Below are 21,644 nucleotides of genomic sequence, written 5' to 3'. Positions count from 1 at the left end.
CCCCCAGCCCCTCCCTGGAGGATTCTAAGCAGGTGTTCTACCACTGAGCTATATCCTTGGCCCCCAAAACCCATCTCTACCTCTTTTCTTCCCTGTAGGAAGGTGGAGGACCTGCAGTTCCGGGTGGAAGAAGAATCCATCACCAAAGGAGACTTGGAGGTAACGGTGAAGTTCTCCGCTGCTCACTTAGAACTGTGAGCCCAACCCTCGCCGTGGGAAATAGTTCTGGTTTTCAGGCAGCAAGCCTGCACCTCCCTGGGGAGGCCTGGGTGATTGTAATGGAAATATTGGGAAGAATCAAAAGCCCCCACTTTGGAGGAGTGGAGGAGAGGCAGGCCTTAGGGTATCTGGTATTAGAAGTGAGCTTGGTTGTGTTCCAGAAATATAGGGACCTTATGCTGGCAGTTGAAGACAGAGTCAAGAAAGATTATAGGTCTTTGCCTAATAACATAGGAGCCAGACTCCTGGGATCATAGACCCAGGACTGGCTAGAAGAAGCAGTTAGGATCACAAGACTCTGTATGCAACAGAATGAGAGCTCACTGGCTGGGCCTGTATCTCAGTTGGCAGAGTGTTTGCCGAGCGCTCAAGAAACCCTGGGCTCCCATTCTGGTACCACATAAACCAGGAGTGGTGGCACAAGCCTGTTACCACAGCACTTGGGATGGTCTGAGTTCAAGGTCATCCTCAGCTATAGAGCAAATTTAGGGCTAGCCTGGGCTACATGAATTTAAAAGAGAGAGAGAGAGAGCAGAGACTACCCCAGTGGTACCACCAACTAGCAAGTGTGCACATTAGAGACAGCGATTGTTGGGTCCTGCCCCAGACTGTACCCTCGCCATTTTGCTACCTGTATACCTGGTATGGATACAATGGGATTGTTCCTAGTTCATAAACACACTGTGCTGACTTAGGGCCCAGAAGGCCTCAGGCCCACTGAGGGGGTATCTAGCCCTGCCCCCAAGGCCTGCAGAGACCTCTGAGGTCAGGAGGCCACCCTTGGCCACCTTTCCTGTTGTGTCTCTTGAAGCTCCCTGGGAAAGGAAAAAGCAAGAACTCTCTGGAATGGCCACGTGAGACAGGGAGCTCAGCTCTTCCTGATGTTGTCAGACCTGTCTGGCTTCTGGAAGCCACTTCCCTTCAGCAGACCTCAGCTTCCTCCTCTGCAGAGTGAAGCAGTCTTGGTCCATTACAGGCTCTCAGGCCCGCGTGTCCATCTAGACCTAGTGGTCTGCATTTGTGACTGTTTCCCAAGTTCCTGAGGGACCTTAGAAACCTCAGCCGTAGGTCATTTCTGAGTTCCACTCGGGTTGATCTGGGCCTGGTGGCACCCTAGTTTTCAAGTATAGCTGGAGCAAGATGATTATAAGCTCAAGGCTAGCCTGGGCTACGTACCAAGTCTAAGCCAACCCGTACTTCTTAGCAAGACCCTGCCTGGAAGGAAGGGAGGAGGGGCTGGAGCTGGGGCTCAGTCGGTAGAATGCCTGCTTAGCATGTGTGACGCTCCGGGTTCAGCTGGTAACGCCACCGTGGGGAGGTGGAGGCCGGGGGCTCGAAATTGAGGTCATCCTTGGCTACGTGGCAAATTCAAGGCTAGTCTGGTTAGCTGACAATGAAAGCTGGACATGGGGTGCACTCCTGTAACCCCAGACCTCAGGAAACAAAAGCAGGAGGATCAGGAGTTCAAGGCCAGCCTTGGCTATGCAGTGAGTTTGAGGCTAGTCTGGAATAAATGAGACTCCAAAAAAGGAAGGAAGGAAGGGAGGGAGGAAGGAAAGAGGGAGAGAGGGAGGGAAGGAAGGAAGGAAGGAAGGAAGGAAAGAAAGAGGGAGGGAGGGAGGGAGGGAGGGAGGGAGAAAAGAGGGAGTGAGGGAGGAAGGGAAGGAGGGAAGGAAGGAAGGAAGGGAAGGAGGGAGGGAGGGAGGGAGGGAGGGAGGGAGGGAGGGAGGGAGGGAGGGAAAAAGCCAGGTATCCTTCCCCAGCCTGAAGCTGTTGTGATTTGTGGTTTTGTTACAGCCAGAGGGACAGCACAGGTGGTTATGTCTGGCTTATCTGAAGGACAGCAGTCCCCCTGTAGGGGACAGATGGGTGGGCTTGAGGGGAGAGGGGGGCTGCCAGAGCTAAGCCCTCTGCACCTGCTCCCATCAACAGATCTTAGCAACGATCGGTTGTAGGGAAATGCACACATGCACACCCCTGGCCGGCAGTTCAAGGGACTGGAGTCAGGGTGGTGTCAGGTGCTCACAGACCCTTGGCGACTCTGGGTCAGCCTGTCTGTCTGCCACCTGTCTGTATCTTTTACTACATCTCCTCCTTATTCCAGCCTGCCAGATTGCTACCACCCAAGCTATCCCCCGGAGAGAACCTGGTTGGTCCCAGGGCTGCCAATAGGCTGGCAGGCATTGAGGCAAGGGACAGAACAAGACAAATAGTGTCACATGGCCAGTGTAGCCAGAAAGACTATCACATCCTGTGTTTATATTTTTATTTTTGATTCTAAAGACTAAATTGTGACCATATTCAGAGCAATCAGAATGTGAATTGAGGTAACATTAACTTAATCCCTGCCCCACATTTGGTTGTGGTTGCGTTGTTTGATACTACACGGGCTGGCCTGGACCTCAGAATTCTCCTGCCTCAGCCTGTAGGTGCTAGGATTCCAGGCTTGAAGCCACCTTGCCTGTTTCCCCCAACCATCTTAAAAGACAAAGCAGGAGGCTATAGGGATGGCTCAGTGGCTAAGAATACTCACTACACTTCCGAGAACGTGGCATTCGAGTTCCAGATGGCTCACAACCTCCTAGATCTCCAGCTACAAGGGTTGTAGTGCCCTCTGCTGACCCCAACCGGCACCTGCACACACACCCATGGAAACGCGGGCATGCTTGCACAAGTAAAAACAAATCTTTTAAAAAGTGAAAACTGGGACCCGGGAGGTTGCCCGCGGCTAAGAGCACTTGCTGCCCTCATGGAGGACCTGAGGGTTCTCCCAGCACCCGAGAGGTACTTCACCATCTGTAACTTCAGTTTCAAGGGATCGGATTGTTTTCTGGCCTCCAAGCTCATGGCCTCAAAACATACATGGTTTATACATATGTGCAGGAAATACATTTGCACACATAAAATAAATACATAAATCTAAAAACGTATAAGTTAAAACCAAGGTCCGGGGGATGTGGCTCAGCAGCAGAAGACTTACCCAGAAACTCAAACTGGGGGGCCTGGGGACATGACTCGGCTGATCACATGGCTAGAACTCCCCAGTTAGGGGGCCACGATGAGGCTCATCAATACAGAGCCTGAGTTTGGATTCCTAGCACTCTCATTAAAAATGGGCACAGCAGCCAGGCATGGTGGCACACACCTTTAATCCCAGTACTAGGGAGGCAGAGGCAGGCGGATTTCTGGGTGTGAGGCCAGCCTGGTCTACAGAATGAGTTTCAGGACAGCCAGGGCTACACAGAGAAACCCTGCCTGAAGAAACAAAAACAAAAATTGGCATGGCACAGGTCTAACCTTGTTGCTGAGATTGGCCAGTTGGCATAATTCAGTGGAGTGTGATTAAGGTCTGACATAGACTAGGGTGATGCATGCCTTTAATCCCAGCACTTGGAGGCAAAGGCAAGAAGGTTTCTCTTTCTCTCTTTCTGTGAGTTCGAGGCCAGCCTGGTCTGTAACCTGGTGAGTTCCAGGACAGCCAGAACTATACAGAGAAACCCTGTCCTGAGCACCTCCCCTGGACCCCTCAACATAGACACACACAGACACACACACACACACACACACACACACACAGAGAGACACACACACACACACACAATTACCTGACATCCACCTCTGCTCTCCACATGCATATGAACACACAAAGTCAAAATTGAAAGCCCAAACCCTGTCCCAAACATAATAGTTGGTCCCTTGGGGCTGGGTCACCCTGTCTTCTACTGTCTTCATGACTAAACTCATCATTGCTCATTAAGCGTCCCTGTCGATCTTCCTCTGCTGACTGGCTGCCATTAGGTGCCTGGGCTCCAATCTTTCAGTCTCCATGGCTGCCACTTCTTGCTGGCATCTGAGTGTATTAGCCCTGCCGTCTAAGCCCCGCCCACCCCCTTCAGGACTTGCTGCAGGGTTGTGTGTGTGTTGGGGTGGGGGGTGATCGCTTTAACCTGTGTTTCTCTAAGGGTGAGCAGTACCCTCCCCTCTCTCTGGAGACAAACCTAGTTTCCAGTCTGGTCCCCTAGAGTCCCCCAGGGTGTGTGTCCTCTGCGCGTCCCTGCTTACATGCAGAGATCCATCATGAGCCCTCCAAATGCCAGCCCTGTGCCACCCAGAGAATGTCATGCTTTGTTCTCGAATGAAACGGGTGTTGTAAAGAGGGGACAAAGGTACCCTTGTCCTTCCAGAGACCAGGCGTCCTCTGCAGAATCTGGGCAGGGTGAGGAGAGGGGAGGGATGTCGAATCAAGCTAGGCTCTGGGAAGGGCAATGGGCATTTGCCCAGTCCCCACCCAGCAGGCCTGCCTGAGGAGAATCAAGATGGTGTGTGTTTTGAGTTAGCCAGGCATGGTGGCACATACCTGTCATCCCAGTGCTAGGGAGGCTGAGGCAGAAGAATTGCAGGTTCAAGGGCATCCTGGGTTACACACTGAGTTCCAGGCTAACCTGGGCATGGTACGGTCTTCATACTTGGGGAGTGGGGGGTCAGCCTTAGCAACATAGTGAGTCCCTGTCTCATAAAACTAAACCAAAGTCCAGAGTCAGGATTACAGGTTCAAAGGCCAGACTGGGATACACAGTGAGTTTTAGGACAACCTTGGCTGTATAGCAAAACTCTGTTTGAAGACCCCAAAAAGAAAACAGATGTCGTAGTGCACACCCTAAATCCTAGCACTCAGGAGGTGACTATAAAAAGAAGGGTCCTGTGAGATGGCTCAGCAGGAAAAGAATCTTGCTACCAAACCTGACACCCAGAATCTGACCCCCAGGACCCACATGGTAGAAGGGGAGAACCCACTCCTTCTAACTGCCCTCAAATGCACGGTGGCATGTGCACAGGCACACATACTAAATGAATAAATAAAATGCACCTAACAAACAAAGAAAGACTGACTCTTTAAATCCCACAAAGGAAGAAACTGGGGTACCCATAGCCACTGCGTTATCAGAGGCTGGCAAGGGGTGGTTCCCAGAGCCTCTTCTGCCTTGAACACACGCCCAGCTAGCCCCAGTGATGGGAGGGCACCCAGCCCTCTCACGCACCCCACTTCTGAGACCTCTCTCTCTTCCCCAAGCAATTCCGGCTCATTGATCTGTTTTCAGTCTTGTTCACGGAAGATGACGCCTCCTCTCTCTCTCTCTCTCTTTTTCCTTCTCACGCCCTTTCTTTCTTTCTCCGACTTCCTGTTCCTATATTCCTTTCCCCACGTCCCTGCCTTCCCTGTCCACCCTGCCATCCCTCCCCCACCCCCGCCCTGGGTGGAGCAGACCCAGACCCAGCTGGAGCACGCGCGCATTGGGGAGCTGGAGCAGAGCCTGCTATTGGAGAAGGCGCAGGCCGAGCGGCTGCTCAGAGAATTAGCGGATAACAGGGTAAACCGCGCCTGCCACTGTCACCCACCCGGCCAGCGCCTTGGCCCCTAGATGCCCCCTTTGCTTTTTAAATCATTTCCTCTGCCATCACAATGGCTCCTCTTACTATTGCTTTTTGGAGACCCTTCTGAACTCCCCTCTGGGAGGGAAGCTGAGATTTAGAGTCAAGCTCACTGTGGCCAAGTAGTGCTCTTAGGGAAGGGGGGTTTGGTCCTCTGGGATTTCTTCCAAGTTCATTGCTCCTTGAGCAGAGGTGTCTCTGTGAGACCTTCCCTGTGCCTCCCTCCTGTCCCTTGCCAGAAAGAAGCCTTCTTGGAGTGGCCTGCCCCTTACTTGGATAGACATGGGCTTCCTTGGCAGGAATGCAGACCCAGAGTGTTCTAGCCTAGAGAATCTTAAGATGGCAGCAGAGAGCCAACCTGGAGGACCTGAGGCCCAGGAAGTGGGGCTTTATATGTTGGGGTGTCCCTAAAGGTCGAGATGACGTCAGCCTCAGAGTCTGGCCATAGCCATATAAGTGTGTTAGGGAGGCCCTGAGAGGCTCTGTTTGGGAGAGCAATCCAGTCAGTTCTAGGGTGTGGTTCTATGTCCCGCTGTCTTCTCCACACCGTACATACATCCCAATAGCTGGCCAGCCCAGCTGTAGCTCTGCTAGGAGGAATTTGACCAGGCAGCCAACATTGATCAGGAAAACCACCCTGCAGACAGTTGGAGGCTTGTGGCAAGGACTCAGTTTGTGCATAGTGGCCGTAGCACTGTGCAGGGCATGTGGGTGTCTGGAGATGCATGGCTTCATGTGCACGCACAGCAGCCATCACCAGGTGATTCATAGGCACTCGTGTGCTAGAATGCTGTGTGCAGGAAACTCACTTGGTAGTTTAGCGCCCACTAGACAGGCCCCTTGATCTACAGCTCCACCAGACTGCAAGCCAGAAAAAGCTTATTCAGTTGGGCATGGTGGTGCATACCTGTAATCCCAGCACTTGGGAGGCTGAGGCAGGAGGATTGCTGAGATATGCATACACATAAAGCATTAGCTTCGAGAAAGTCCTTTAAGCTCAAACCTCTCTTGAGCAGTGATGTGTCCAAGCCACCTAAGCAACAAGTACATTTGGTTCACCCCATCATTTGGGGTACACTAGGCTCCCTGAGAACAGCTAGTACCCAGCTAGGGATAGGTGCCTCCCTATCATCTAACTGCCCCCCACCATGGCTGGCATTGTCCCCATCACTGATCCTTGGTCATTGACTTGTCTCTCTCTCTCCTGCTAGCTGACCACAGTGGCTGAGAAGTCTCGGGTGCTGCAGCTGGAAGAAGAGTTGAGCCTGCGGCGTGGTGAGATCGAAGAGCTGCAACACTGTCTCCTCCAGTCAGGCCCGCCACCCGCAGACCACCCAGAGGCCGCTGAGACTTTGCGGCTGCGAGAGCGGCTGCTGTCGGCTAGCAAGGAGCACCAGCGAGACAGTACCTTGCTCCAGGACAAATATGAGCACATGCTAAAGACCTACCAGACCGAGGTGGACAAGCTCCGGGCGGCCAATGAGAAGTACGCTCAGGAGGTGGCAGACCTCAAGGCCAAGGTCCAGCAGGCCACCACGGAAAACATGGGGCTCATGGACAACTGGAAATCCAAGCTGGACTCGCTGGCCTCCGATCACCAGAAATCCCTGGAGGACCTGAAGGCCACGCTGAACTCTGGCCCAGGCGCCCAGCAGAAGGAGATCGGAGAGTTGAAGGCCCTGGTAGAGGGCATCAAGATGGAGCACCAGCTGGAGTTAGGTAACCTGCAGGCCAAGCACGACTTGGAGACGGCCATGCATGGGAAGGAGAAGGAGGGCCTGCGGCAGAAGCTGCAAGAGGTCCAGGAGGAGCTGGCCGGGCTGCAGCAGCACTGGAGGGAGCAGCTGGAGGAGCAGGCCAGCCAGCATCGGCTGGAGCTCCAAGAAGCCCAGGACCAATGTCGCGACGCCCAGCTGCGCGCGCAGGAGCTAGAGGGACTGGATGTGGAGTACCGTGGCCAGGCTCAAGCCATCGAGTTCCTCAAAGAGCAGATCTCACTGGCTGAAAAGAAGATGCTAGATTACGAGATGCTGCAGAGGGCCGAAGCCCAGAGCAGGCAGGAGGCCGAGCGGCTGCGGGAAAAGCTTCTGGTGGCTGAGAATAGACTCCAGGCTGCCGAGTCCCTGTGCTCAGCCCAGCACAGCCATGTAGGCTGCATTCGCTCCTGTGGGGCTCAGCGGGGATGGAGGGGCCGGGAGGGCGTGGCCTCTGCGCGCCAGTTCCAGAGCATTTTCCTTGTGCCTGGAGCTAGCCAAGGGGGGCTCAGAGGAGGAGGAGCTTCTGTCTCCCTCTGTCAGAGCCTTGGGAATCATCGGGACCACTGTAGACTGAGAGGACCCTACTTGATCCTTTGTGGGCTTTGAGAGCCATTGAAGGCGCCATTTTGTTAGGCCCTAAACTCTGATTGGCCGAGACTTGGCAAATGGCAAGTTCAAGGCCAGACTCAGTACCTTAGTGAGGTTCCGGTTCAAAGTTGTTTTTTAAAAAAGAGCTGAGCAGAGCACTAGAATGCTTCCCTAGGAGAACCTCAGTTCCATCTCCAGCATGACAAAGCAAATACACACCGTCTGTGGCTAGGGCTGCCCAGAGCCGCTTTTGCTCTCTGTACCTGGCACTCAGGTACCACCCACAAGAAAGGCACAGAAACTGTGCCTCCCAGATCCTTGTCTCATCAGACACCTATCCAGGGACACGAAGATGTCCCTTTAGCCTCTAGAAAGGTCACAGCCACCATGACCCGCTTTGTCCCAAGTCTAGAAATGCCTACCTTTATGGTCCTTGCCCCAGATGAGCATGCCCCGTTGGTCCCTGAGGGATGTCAGGGAGTGTAGAGAGCCCCGTTCGTTCTAGCAAGCCCAGAAGGATGTTTTAACTGGCTCTGTGCTCCATATCGTGCACTGGTCCATTTCGAGGTTTATTGTGTTTAACCATGCACAGATATGCACATGTTGCATACCCAATGCCCATGGAGGCCAGGGCTTCCTGTACCCTGGAGCTGGAGTTCCGAGTGGCTGTGAGCCACCTGGCTTGTGTGCTGGGAATTACACTCAAGTAATCTGCAAGCGCAGTGCACACTCTTAACTGCTGAACCGTGTCTCCAGCCCCCAGTAACTCATTTAAAATACCCTTACAAGGGGTCAGCTAGGAGCTTGACTCTCTAATCCATTCACGGTATCTCTCGCAGTGTGGTGTTTAGGGAATCAAGTATCTGTAGCTCCAGGTCTTAGAAGAAAAGACATCTTCCTGCCTTGTTTCTTTCTCTCAGGAAGGAACTTTTTTTTTTTTTCCTTATTTGTTTGTCTGAGATAGGGTCTTGCATAGCCCAGGCTGCCCTCAAACTCGCTCTGTAGCCGAGGAGAACCCTAAATTCTCTATCCTCTTGTCTTTAACTCTCAGGTGCTAAGATTACAGATCTGAGTCACCATACTCCACCTTGCTGATACATGTGTGTATGTATGTGTGTGCATGCTCACGTGTGTGCACATGCGTCTATGGTGTGCATATGTGTGGAGGTCAGAGGTCAACCTTTTTGTACCAACTTTTTATTTTTTTGGACTGGTCTGGAGCACGTGACATAGGTAGGCTAGGTTGAATGGTTGGCCACTCATCACCAAGGATCGGCCTGCTTCTGGTTCCCAATGCTTGGATTACAACTGTGCACCATTGTGGTGTCCAGCCTTTTTTTATGTGGGCTCTGGGGCCCAGACTCCAGCCCCACTGCTTGCCTTTTACCAAGTGAGTCAGCTTCCTGGCTCACCGGGTTTTCTTTTCCAATCAATGTTTTCTTCCTTGGCTTCTGAGTTTACTACTAAGTATTATGAAGAAGGCAAGGCAGTTAAGTCCCTAGATGAGCTGGCCCTAGATGGGCCATCCAGGCTCTGTTGTACACATTGAGTGCTTGTTTTATGATTGAAGAGCTGGGGGCGTGGCTCAGTGGTAGAGCCCCTGCCTAGAATCCCCCAGGGAGGGACTGGGGCATGGCTCAGTGGTAGAGCCCCTGCCTAGAATCCCCCAGTGAGGGGCTGGGGGCGTGGCTCATTGGTAGAGCCCCTGCCTAGAATCCCCCAGTGAGGGGCTGGGGGCGTGGCTCATTGGTAGAGCCCCTGCCTAGAATCCCCCAGTGAGGGGCTGGGGGCGTGGCTCATTGGTAGAGCCCCTGCCTAGAATCCCCCAGTGAGGGGCTGGGGGCGTGGCTCAGTGGTAGAGCACCTGCCTAGAATCCCCCAGTGAGGGGCTGGGGGTGTGGCTAAGTGGTAGAACACTTACCTAATATGAAAAAGGTCCCAAGTTTCACCCTCTGCTCCTTGCTCCCCAAAATAGCAGTTCAGGGGCAGCAGGGGAATTCTTACAAGGCAGCTGGAAGCCAAGTGGGAGCTTCCCTTTTCTCAAGGAGAGGGATCCAAGTGTGTCTGCTCCCCCTGCTGGCGCATTGGGTCCCTGCATCCCCAGGGCCCCTTTTCACAGGTGGAGGTGTGGCCTGGGTGGTATGGCAGGCATGTCCCCTTACAGGACTGTTCTTTCAGGTGATCGAATCCAGTGACCTTTCTGAGGAGACAATTCGGATGAAGGAGACTGTAGAGGGTGAGTAGCCTCGGGTAGGAGTCAGGCTTTGTGGAAAGCTAGCTGGATGCCACCTTGGAGCTGAGTCACGAGGTCTGCCATCAGCGACTCAGTGAGCGCCTGCTGTATGTAATCACCCCTCCAGGAGTGAGTGTCATGGGATCAGGGAAGGAAGAGGTATATCCGAGATTCAAGAACCACCTTCATACCTGGAGGCCATGGCACATACCTTTATTCCCAGCTCCTGGGTGTCAAAGGCAGCAGATCTCTGAGTTCAAGGCCAGCTTGATCTACAGAGTGAGTTCCAGGACAGCCATGGCTGTACAGAGAAACCCTGTCTCAAAGAAAAAAAAAAAAAAGAAGCAGACAAACAAAAACTGTTTTCCATGCACTGTTGAGATGGCTCTGTGGGTAAAAGGCTCGCTGTCGAGGTTGACGAGTTGAGTCCCATCTCCGGTGGCACATGGTGGCAGAGGGGACTGGACGTCTGCAAGTCGTCCTCTAACTGTCACCTTCAAGCTGTAGTACACACACACATCTACACAGTAAAATTAATGGAATTTGGAAACGTTTAAAGGTAAAGGGCTACCTTCCCTGTCTGGGATATTTATAGAAAGGGAAAAACCAAAGGATGTAGGGGTCAAATTGCAAATCTCAGGAGCTTCGGACTACAAGTGGTCAATTGCTCTTACCTTGGTGACAGTCCCGTCCCTCTAGAAAACAGAAGCCTTTGTGCCTAGTGCTGGCTTTTGTAACTTATTTGGTGTTTACCTTATTTTTAAAAATTAGATAAATAATGTTAGGATTAGAGTATATAAATTATATCATATAAATAAAAGTTAGATATAAGCTGGTGTGATGGCATACACCTTTAATCCCAGTACCCAGAGGCAGAGGCAGCTAGCCTGGTCTACAGAATGAGTTCCAGGACAGCCAGGGCTACACACAGGAAGCCTGTTTCAAACCCCCATTTCCCCCAAAATCATACATAAACTAGCCACGCACATGCTTATAGTCCCAATTCTAGGGAAGCTTAGGCAAGACTGCCGTGAGTTCAAGGCTAGCCTGGGCTATATATTGAGACCTTGTCTCAAAAAATAGTCATGTGGGATAGGATTCCCATGAGTTCAAGTTTAACTTGGACTATATCTCAAAATTCTTTGTTTTTTAAGATTTATTTATTAATTTTATTTATGTGAGCACACTGTAGCTGTCTGTAGACACACCAGAAGAGAGCATCAGATCCCATTACAGATGGATGTGAGCCACCGTGTGGTTGCTGGGAATTGAACTCAGGACCTCTGGAAGAGCAGTCAGCGCTCTTAACCACTGAGCCATCTCTCCAGCCCTCAAAATTCTATTTCAAGGAAAGTAGATATAAGTTGGGGGTTGGGGGTGCGGCTTGGTACAGTGCTTGTCTAGCATGCATGAAACCCTGGGTTCTATCCCCAGCACCATATACAACTGGACCTGGTGATGCATGTCTGTGATCCTAGCACATGGGAAGTAGAGGCCGGAGGAACAGAAGTTCAGGGCTATCCTCAGCTATGTAATATGTTTGAGGCAGCCTGGGCTATATGAAAGAGATTGCTGATAGATAAACTAATTAACTTGAGAGCCATCAGTATTTTTTTAAAACATTGTCCTGATGGTCTTGCAAAGCAATCCAACACAGGATCCTCTTTCTGGTTCTGTGGCCACCATCTTTATTCCACTGTTCCTCCATCCTTTGCTTGAGGAGGCTAAAGAGGTGAGGATCCATGTTCCCTAAACCACTTACTACTGGGTCTTCCTCTTCCTCTGGGCAGTGGCTCAGAAGATGAGAAAAGACTTTCACCTAGAGGCTGAGTATGACCCCTTTTAGGACTCCTTGAGGAAGGTTCACCTCTTGCCCACACTTTGGGTGTTCATGGGTCCCCATCTCTCCTTTCTCTCCTAGGCCTGCAGGACAAGCTGAACAAGAGGGACAAAGAGGTGACAGCCTTGACATCCCAGATGGACATGCTCAGGGCCCAAGTAAGTGGTAAGTCTCCCTCCCTAGGGGCAGAGGTTTGGGGGTCGGTAGAGGTTGGCACTATGGCTCTGCAGGTCCAACTAAGCTGGGCTGCCTGCTTGAGACCTGTACCTGAGTGGGCAGATCCGTACAAGCACTGTCTCTTCCCCAGAGCCAACTGAGTCCATGCCCCTAGATGCCACCAAGTGGCCTTCTTGAGGAGTTGGATTCCTCGTGGGCCTCTTCCACGCAACCCCTAATCCCCAGGACAGATAACATGAACTGCAGGGAACCTGCCGTGGTGATGTGGACCTGGAATCCCAGCACTCAGGAGGCAGAGGCAGGAAGATCAAGAAGAGTCGAGGCGATCTTGAAATTTTGGGGCCAGCCTGGGCTACATAAGAATCATGTCTCAAAAGAAATAGATCGTAGAACCTGGGCCACAGCCAAAAGCAAAATGCACAGAGAAGGCCCAGGAGAGGTCAGAAGTCTGGAATTGGTAACTGTGGGACTCACTAATTTAAAGTGCCCTTGACATTGTTCAAGGAACCACCACTACCGCTACCCTAGTCCTGGGGGGATGGCCCCACTCCCTCTTTCTTTCAGTCCTGGTTACATTTATTTGACCTCACAAAGGCCAAAGTGAAGACTTAGCTTTAGCTCTTGTCTTGCCTGGATAACAATGTAGATCCCCACAGTGACCTGCCACGCATCCTCACCTCACAGAGCCAGGGATGCTGGCTTGGGAGAATTGGTCTGCTTTGTGTAGCTGTCCGAAAGTGTTCATTTGCCTTACACTTGGGGGCTGTAGTCCCTCACTGAAGGAAGTCAGGGCAGAAACTCAAGCCAGAGCTTGAAGCAGAAACCACAGGAGAGTTACTTGCCGGCTTGGTAGCTGTCTGCTGTGTTATGAGCTTTGTCATATAGCCCAGGACCACCTGTCTAGGGAATGGTGCTGCCCACAGTGGGCTGGGCCCTCTTGCATCAATTAACGATCAGAACAATCCTCACGAACACACCCCAGACCAGCCTGGTAAGGATAATTACCCAATTGCAATTCTGTTTTCAGTTGGTTCCAGGCTGTGTCCAGCTGACTCAATGCTAGCTAGGATACTTTTTTTCTTCTTTCTCTTTTTTGAGGCAGAGTCTCATGAGGTCACAGCAGGTCTTGAGTTCACAACGTAGCTGAGGATAACCTTAAACGTCTAATCCTCCTCCTGCTGAGTGCTGAGTGCTGAGATGGCAGGTGTGCACCATCATACTCAGTTCATTTGATGCTGGGAATGGAGCCCAGGGCTTCATGTGTGCTAGGCGATCACTCCACTAACTGAGCCAGACTGGCCTAAAACTCACTATGTAGCCACTGTGGCTTTGAATTCATAATGACCTTCCTGCCTCAGCCTCCCGAGTGCCGGAATTAGAGACCTGTTCACAGTGCTTGGCCACCACCTGCCTCTTAGGGTAGCATTACTATCATCTCCCACCCTGGCCAGACCAGCCTCTCGCTGGTGTTTGAGACAGGGTTTCCTGAAGCCCAGGTTGTCCCAAAACTGGCCTTGAATCCACGTCTGAAGAGCTTGACCACAGGCCTGTTTGGTATCACTCCAGTTTAAGTGGTGCTGGGAATAGAACCCAGGGCCTCTGATTTGCTGGGGCCAGGGCTCTACACACTGAGCCACACCCCCAGTTTCCATCTGTGTTTGAACTCTCTCCGTTCCCTGCCGCTTCCCCCAGCTCTAGAAAACAAGTGCAAATCAGGAGAGAAGAAGATAGATTCTCTCCTGAAGGAGAAGAGGCGCCTAGAGGCAGAGCTGGAGGCTGTGTCTCGGAAGACCCACGATGCCTCCGGCCAGCTGGTCCACATCAGCCAGGAGTTGCTGCGGAAAGAGAGGTGAGCGCCCGGGACTCGGCCTCTGAGGTTGCAGAGATCTTTTCTTTTTTCTTATTTCTATTACCATCATTATTATTTTAATCTTTTTAGATGTGATTCTTTTATGAATATGAGTGTTTTGCCTGTGTGTGTGTCTGTGTGTCCTAAGTTGTGCCTGGTACTCTCAGAGGTCAGGAGATCAGATCCCTGGGAAGTTGAATTGCAGATGGTTGTGAGGCAACCCGTGGGCACTAGGAAGCCAACCTGATTCTCCTGCAAGAGCATTAAGTGCTCTTAACCGCTGAGCCATCTCTCCAGCCCCTCAGAGTTCTAACTGCAACGCTGCAAGCAGCACGTGATAGAGATGAGTGTGTGTGTGTGTGTGTTGAAGATTTGTTTATTTATGATTGTGTGTGTGCCTGAATATGCACTGTGTGTATTCAGCTGCCTGTGAAAACCAGAAGGGGACCTCAGATCCCCTGGATCTGGGCTTACAGATGGCTGCAAGCATCCATCTGAGAGCTGCGAATCAAACCCAGGTCCTCTGAAAGAGCAGCCAATGCTCTGATCCACTGAGCTGTTTCTCCAGCCCTAACTTCTGTTTTCTGGGGACAAGCTCTCCCTGCATACCCGAGGCTTGCCTTGAGTTCCCTAGTCCTCCTTCCTCAGCTTTCCATGTGCTGGGACTGTAGGGGTGAGGCCCCGTGCCCAGTTAATCCAGCATAAGTAACAACATGGTTTTCAGGTTCGTTTTTGTTCTGTTTTATTTTATTTGCCTATGGGAAGTTGTACATGCTATAAAAATGTGTGTGGGGACAGAAGATGTAACTTGCTGGAGTCCGCTCTCTTTTTCCACTGTATGGGCCCCAGGGATCGAACTTAGGTCCTCAGCCTTGGTGGCAAGCACCTTGACCCACTGAGGTATCTTGCCTGGCCTCTCTGACTTGGAAATAATGATCTCATTTACCTCTAAATCCAGCCGGGTCGCTGAGCACGATCGTGCATGTGATCTCAGTATTCAAGAGGTCAAGAGGTTCCCCCGAGGCTGTGGGATGTGACTCTGTTGGTAGAGAGCCTTCCCGGCACGCAGGACATCTGAATTCTGTGCCCAGCACCACGTACATCAGACATAATGGCTGTGACTGTAATCCTCAAACTCAGGAGGGGGAGACAGGAGGGTCAGGAATTCAAGGTATTACATAGAGTTGGAGGCCAGTCCAGGCTTCATGAAACTCTGCCTCAAAACAAAAAGGGAAAAGGGGAAAAAAAAAAAAGTCTAAAAAAACGTGTTGAAATCCGGGCGTGGTGGCGCACGGCACGCCTTTAACCCCAGCACTCGGGAGGCAGAGGCAGGCGGATTTCTGAGTTCGAGGCCAGCCTGGTCTACAGAGTGAGTTCCAGGACAGCCAGGGCTATACAGAGAAACCCTGTCTCGAAAAAAAAAAAAATGTGTTGAGTCTGGGGAGATATCTGCTCCTCCATATGATCTCAGATTGATTCCCAGCACCTACACAGTGGTTCACAAGCATCTACACCTCTAGTTCCAAAGGGTCCGACACAATCTTCTGGCCTCAGAGGATACCAAGCATGAGTATGGTACACAGGCATACACGAAGACCAGACACCCTTATACAGAAAACAAAAGTAAATATCCAAAGAAGAAACAAAAAACCCCAAAGCTCTAAGATCAGCTAAGTCCTCTTGATCATCCCACATCCAAAAGCTATTCCTCTTGGGTGTGGTTGACCCATGCCACATCCTTCTTGCTTGGCTCTGGTTACCATTGCCTTGTGGCTGGCGCCCCCTGGTGGTAGTGAACCTCCAGTCCAATGGCTCATACTACAGAGTTGCAGAATTGATGTGACTATCTGCCCACTCCAGGAGTCTGAACGAGCTGAGGGTGTTGCTGTTAGAAGCCAATCGCCACTCCCCAGGGCCCGAGAGAGACCTGAGCCGTGAAGTACACAAAGCTGAATGGCGGATAAAGGAACAGAAACTGAAGGATGACATCCGGGGCCTGCGTGAGAAGCTGACCGGGCTGGTATGTGCAGGCAGGAGGTGGGGGCGGGGAGAAGGGTTTGCCAGGGCTGTCCTGCTGCCAGGCCGAGGAGACCAGCGATCTCCTAGAGTCACAGTGGGGGGTTGAAAATTCAGTCCTCCAGGATCTCAAGCACGGAGCAGATGAAGGGCCATAGCCCCTTTTTAGACATCGTCACCAGAGATGTCCCTACATGAAAGAGTCTGCTCTGTCCAGAGCCAGTCATGCATAGAGGATTAAAAAATACATGCAGGGAGTATCTAACCAGAAACCAGGTTAGTTATCTAACCAGAAACCAGGGTCTGGGCTCCTTGTTAAGTAGCGTGTGGGGTTCTGTCAGTAGAGAGGCGAGAGGTTCAACTCAGGGCCCTGAAGCGCCTTCTCCGGTGGAAACTACTGGACTTTGAGCTGAGTTGCAGTGAGTGAGTGAGAATGGACTTATTGGCAGCGTAGGACAGAGCTGGTCCCACCTCTTTCCTTTCTGTTTCACATTTACAGCCCGATGTTCCAGCCGTCTCTGGCCACCTCTGGCATATGGATTGGGTGGATCAAAGAGAATGGGCCTCTTTTTACCCCCACACTTTGGGGCTTGGGGGTTAGATGTGTTGTTTCTGGCCCTGGAGGGATCCATGGGTTAGGCGAAGGTGGAATAATAAAGGATGCTTAGAGAGCTGAGAGGAGGTGACTCAATTGATAGACTGTGTGAGTAGAGCCCTGGGTTCTGTCCCCAGCACTACGTAAAATCAGATGTAGTGTCCTGTGCCTGTAATCTCAGCACCGGGGATGTGGATGTAGGAAGATCAGATGTTCAAGGCTATCCTCAGCTACATAGCAAGTTCTATGCTAGCCTGGGCTACATCAGACTCTGTATCTGAAACAGAGCTTTTTAAGCCATATGGGACCCATCTGGTTTCATATCTGCTCCTAGGTATGGGGTTATCAGGCCTAGCTGCTCTGCCAGTGTTTTGTGTCTGGCTGGTTAAATGCCAGCTCACATGTGCACCACAGGGTACTTGTGGCCTCTATGACTCTGTGCCACAGAAGGAGACAAAGACAAGGCAGATTTCCCAGAAGTGTTGGGCACAGGTAAAGGGAAGCTCAGATTTTTACCTGGAGCTCTGTGCTGGTAGACCAGCCCCGCACTTGGAAAAGCATAGTGGAAAGCTAGAAGATACATGAAAAAGCGCTGGGCGTGATGGCGCATGCCTTTAATCCCAGCACTTGGGAGGCAGAGGCAGGTGGATTTCTGAGTTTGAGGACAGCCTGGTCTACAGAGTGAGTTCTAGGACAGCCAAGGCTACACAGAGAAACCTGTCTCAAAAAACAAAACAAAACAAAAGATATGTGAAGAGTATGGGGCCCTGAGAATCAGGGAGATCTGCACAGAAACTCTGAGCTTGGCCTAAAGGCCCAGGCTGGGCTGAGCATTAAGGAGACGGGGCCCGACACGAGTGTCTTGGAATGCTTTGGTTGGAGACCAGAGTGGGGTGTGTGGACTCTAACCATTGTGGTGGAGGAGAGAGGAGACACTTGTAAGGAGCCAGGCTCAGTTGGGGGAGGGGGGTGTCACATGGACTTGGAAGAGAAAAATAGTGGGTACCAGTTGACTCTGGGTTAGAACAGAAGGGCTGCAGTAAGGATGGAGTGGTGGGTCTTAGGTTCTAGGGCTTGAAGAAGTTGGAAAGTGAACTCTGGGGGAGGGAGGTCCTTGTGAGGCACAAGCTCCACTTAGAAAGCAGGCGGGGCCTGATCCGTTTCGTTAGCACCCACAGGGGCAGGTCACACTTCCACACCTCCACCCTTCCAGGACAAGGAGAAGTCCCTATCAGAGCAGAGACGCTACTCCCTCATTGACCCAGCTTCACCACCCGAGCTGCTGAAACTGCAGCATCAGTTGGTGAGCACGGAAGACGCCCTGCGGGATGCGCTGAACCAGGCCCAGCAGGTGGAGAGGCTGGTGGAGGCCCTGAGGGGCTGCTCAGACAGGACTCAGGTGAGCACACGGGGCTGTAGCCTCGGGAGCCCCAGACCCAAACGGGAGGTGGCTCTATCCTGGGGACCCCAGTCTGAAGGAGGGTGTCCCCGTCCTTGAAACCCCAGTCTGAAAAGGAATTGCTGCCCTGGGAGACCCAGTCTAAAGGACTTTGGTTTCAAGTCTGCTGGTCCCATCCGGAAGATCCCTCCCCCTTGTGGTTATGTGTGGAATTGCATCCTGGCCGCCTGCTCAGTAGCTCCCCCACTCTCCTCCCCTCACAGACCATCAGCAATTCCGGTTCTGCCAACGGTATTCACCAGCCAGACAAGGCCCACAAACAGGAGGTAAGTGCGCCAGCAGTCTCTAAGTCACCCAAGCCGGCAGCCTCTGAAAAAAAAAAATCCCCCGGAAGTCACTAAGTATACAAAGGAACAAGAATGCTTTGTGTGTGTCTGTCCTGTCCCAGCTCGCTTGTTTGCTTAGGAAGATTCTAGCACTGGTATATCCCATCCAGGAATAGTCCTGCTTGCTTTTCTTTCTTTCTTTCTTTCTTTCTTTCTTTCTTTCTTTCTTTCTTTCTCTCTTTCTTTCTTTCTTTCTTTCTTTTCTTTCTCTCTCTCTCTCTCTCTCTCTCTCTCTCTCTCTCTCTCTGTGTTTTTGTTGTTAGTGTTGTTTTGTTTTTTTCCTGTGGTTCTGAGAATGGGACCCAGGGCCTTAGCATTGACTACACCCCAGCCCCTCCCTGGGAGATTTTAGGCAGGGGCTCTACCACTGAGCCATGCCCCCAGCCTCTCACTGGGGGATTCTAGGCAAGCCATCTATTTCCACAGTCCTTGCTTTTGGGAGACATAGTGTCCCAGTTTCCCAACTCTCCCCTCCTGCCCCAACCCCCCCCCCCCCGGCATCCTCCCATGTCCACATCCGTGACTTACTTAGCACCTGGTCTAGAAACATCCATGTCCCCAGCTAACTGTGTGACCCAGGCAGAAGAGGCTGAAGTGAAGAAAACCACAGCTTGCCCCTTGGCTTTCCAGCTGTTCTGCATTTAACGAGGGCCAGGCTTGGGAACAAGGGCCTTTGAAGGCCATTCCTAGCCAGGTAGCCAAGGACCAGGCAGCTGGCGGAGCTGATGTGGGCAGGGTTGGCATGGCAGAGTAACCACTGCCCTGGGAACTGCTGTCCAGACCACATAAGGGTTTGTTTGCCCAGCAACATTGTAAGAAACATTACTACCAGATGTGCAATCAAGGCTTATGTATAAGTTCATACTTATGCAAAGCCATCCTCTACAGAGATACTTGGATTTCCTTGTAGAATTCCTTTTCCTGCCACAGGGCCTTGACGCATGCTGTACCCTCTACCCAGCTCTCTTCCTCCTTGTCCCTCCCTCATCTGTCCATTCATTCTTCCTAACCCTTGATGCCCAAGCCCTTGTTCTCTCTAGGACAAACACTGACCGCAAGGGACACCAAGGACCGACCCTACTCACACCAGAAGCCCTACCAGGCTTCCCAGCAGCGCCACCTTCAGGCAGGAGTCAGAACTGTCCCCTTGGAGATGTGACTGTGTTTGTAACAATATTGTCCTCACTGCCGTGGACACGTGGACACGTCCCACCTGAACCCCCTGCCGGACCAGGAGGCTCCCACAGACACGGCCTTCCACAGAGCGCGGTACAGCTGGGCCCAGCCCTGGAGAACCTCTCTTGTCCCAAGGAGCTTCGTGAACTGGCAGAGGCTGAAGCGATCCAGTTGGGCCTCTCTTGACTATAGCAGGCTGCTGCTGCGGCTTGTCTGGACACCTGGGGACTTCCCCGCCTCCCTTCCCTTCTGTGTCCCCAGGTCCCCCGCAGGCCCCTGAGGGATGGAGCAGGGCCCCTGCTTGGACACAGAACACACCAAGAAGGGCTTCAGAAACTAGGGAGGGAATGCTTGACTCCACGCATTGAGCCCCTCCTACACATTGGTACAAGGTCGCTTAGGCCCCTCTAGTCAGGGAAGATTTGGGGGTGACAGGCTCCTTAGTCCTCGACACCAAGCTAGTATGCGTTACCCACCTCCCATCTGCTGCCCGGAAGGCACTGAGCAGACAGCTTCAGTATTCAGCGAGCACGCGAACCCACGCTTCTTACCTTTACCTTGAGCTGGGACTGGCTTGGGGCTTAGAACCAAGAACAGGTAGAAAATTCCTTAAACAAAGCATTCCTACAGCGTTTTGCTGGGTGAGAGGAATCAAACTGGTTCCCTTTCTTTCTGGGAACCCCTGCCATGTTACTCTAAAGACCCCAGCAACCCAGAGAGAGCCCTGCTTCCATCTTCCCAGGGCAGGACCACAGTGGTAAATCCTAAGGATGGCCCAGGTGGCCTGTGTGAGCGCCACTAGGCACCAGAAGGTGGCGCTCACGCTCTCGTCCTTAGGGAGGAGCTGACTTAGCAGCCCCTCAGCCCAACCCCCTGCTTCCTGTTGGCTTTTGGGTAGCACTTGCCATTAACAACAGCAGCCTAGAACTGACGCTTTAGTGGCCCGTCTGCAGAGCCAAATCTTGCTCTTTCCAGCACAATCGGGCAGCTCACGGATTAGGAATTAACAGCCAAAGGCTCCCACGGAAGGGACCAGAAGGGGCTGAGCCCCACCCTGGAGTGGGCTTGCACCTGGTAGGTGTGCAAGAAGCCATTTCCCCATAAGCACTGGCCTTTGATGGCCCCCTCAGCCTACCTGGTGTGGCCACCCAGCTGTGGCTCAGCCATCCCCGCCCTCCCTCCGCTCCCCCTCCCCCTCCCTCTCCCCCCAGTGGAATTGTGGAAGTGTGGCAAGTCCATGTTCGGACAATAAAGCTTGTGATTGAGGTTCAGGACTCCTGCTGCTGCCTGCTTCTGTCTTGGGCACCTTAGGGACAGGAGGGGGTCCTAACTTTGTTCTCCGGTGCCAGCTCATTTCTACTCAAATGTGACTGGTCAGTGGAGGTAGGGGAGGGGTGTGCTTTAGAGGGGCTGGATTTAAAGGAGATGGACTATGTCCTAAGGATTAACACCTGAGTTTGTCATTGGACTTCCACATGTGCACACATGTACCTAAGTGTACATGCATGTTCACGCGCACGTGCGCACACAAAGCATATTTCTAAACTCTGGATGTCATACATTTTTTTTTTTTTCTACACAGAGATAGGGTTTCTCTGTGTAGCCCTGGCTGTCCTGGAACTCACTCTGTAGACCAGGCTGGCCTCGAACTTAGAAATCCTCCTGCCTCTGCCTCCTGAGTGCATACGCCACCACTGTCTGGCCTGTGTCATACATATCTATTACTGGCAATGACCAAAAGCAACTTGGGGAGGAAAGGGCTTCATCTTCTCAGTTGAGGTCCTGTCCTGGTTTACTCCTCTGCTGTGACAGAATACCATGACCAAGGCAACTTACAGAATAATGCACTTAATAAGGCTTACAGTTTCCAAGCACGATCCGTGACCATCATGGTGAGGGGCACGGCTGCAGGCAGGCAGGCATGGTGCTGGAGTAGTAGCTGAGAGTTTGCATCTGATCTACAGACACAAGGCAGAAAG

General features: G+C 52.1%; 1 protein-coding gene across 4 annotated transcripts in view; it reads left to right on the top strand.

Annotated features, from left to right (window-relative positions):
- The window catches only part of Clip2 (CAP-GLY domain containing linker protein 2), a 64,385-nt gene extending 43,446 nt beyond the window's left edge, over nt 1–20,939 (top strand). Inside the window, exons 8-17 of one of the 4 annotated variants that reach the window (XR_003955655.1) lie at nt 99–159; nt 5,484–5,588; nt 6,861–7,796; nt 10,173–10,230; nt 12,149–12,225; nt 13,937–14,093; nt 15,954–16,113; nt 17,918–18,103; nt 18,367–18,429; nt 19,530–20,939. Coding sequence is in view for 2 of the 4 variants with exons in the window: in NM_009990.3 (NP_034120.2) it covers nt 99–159; nt 5,484–5,588; nt 6,861–7,796; nt 10,173–10,230; nt 12,149–12,232; nt 13,937–14,093; nt 15,954–16,113; nt 17,918–18,103; nt 18,367–18,429; nt 19,530–19,541 (1,822 nt within the window). In the remaining 2 variants the exon portion in view is untranslated. Of the gene's footprint in view, nt 1–98; nt 160–5,483; nt 5,589–6,860; nt 7,797–10,172; nt 10,231–12,148; nt 12,233–13,936; nt 14,094–15,953; nt 16,114–17,917; nt 18,104–18,366; nt 18,430–19,529 lie in introns of those variants that run through there. The other 3 variants (NM_009990.3, NM_001039162.2, XR_003955656.1) reach the window with 3 other exon arrangements.
- Nucleotides 20,940–21,644: the final 705 nt, after the last annotated feature.

The sequence above is a fragment of the Mus musculus genome, chromosome 5, assembly GCF_000001635.26.
Source record: "Mus musculus strain C57BL/6J chromosome 5, GRCm38.p6 C57BL/6J".
NCBI classification, from domain to species: Eukaryota; Metazoa; Chordata; class Mammalia; order Rodentia; family Muridae; genus Mus; species Mus musculus.
The sequence above is the reverse complement of the archived record's forward strand: the minus strand, read 5'-3'. Positions and strand labels throughout refer to the sequence as shown.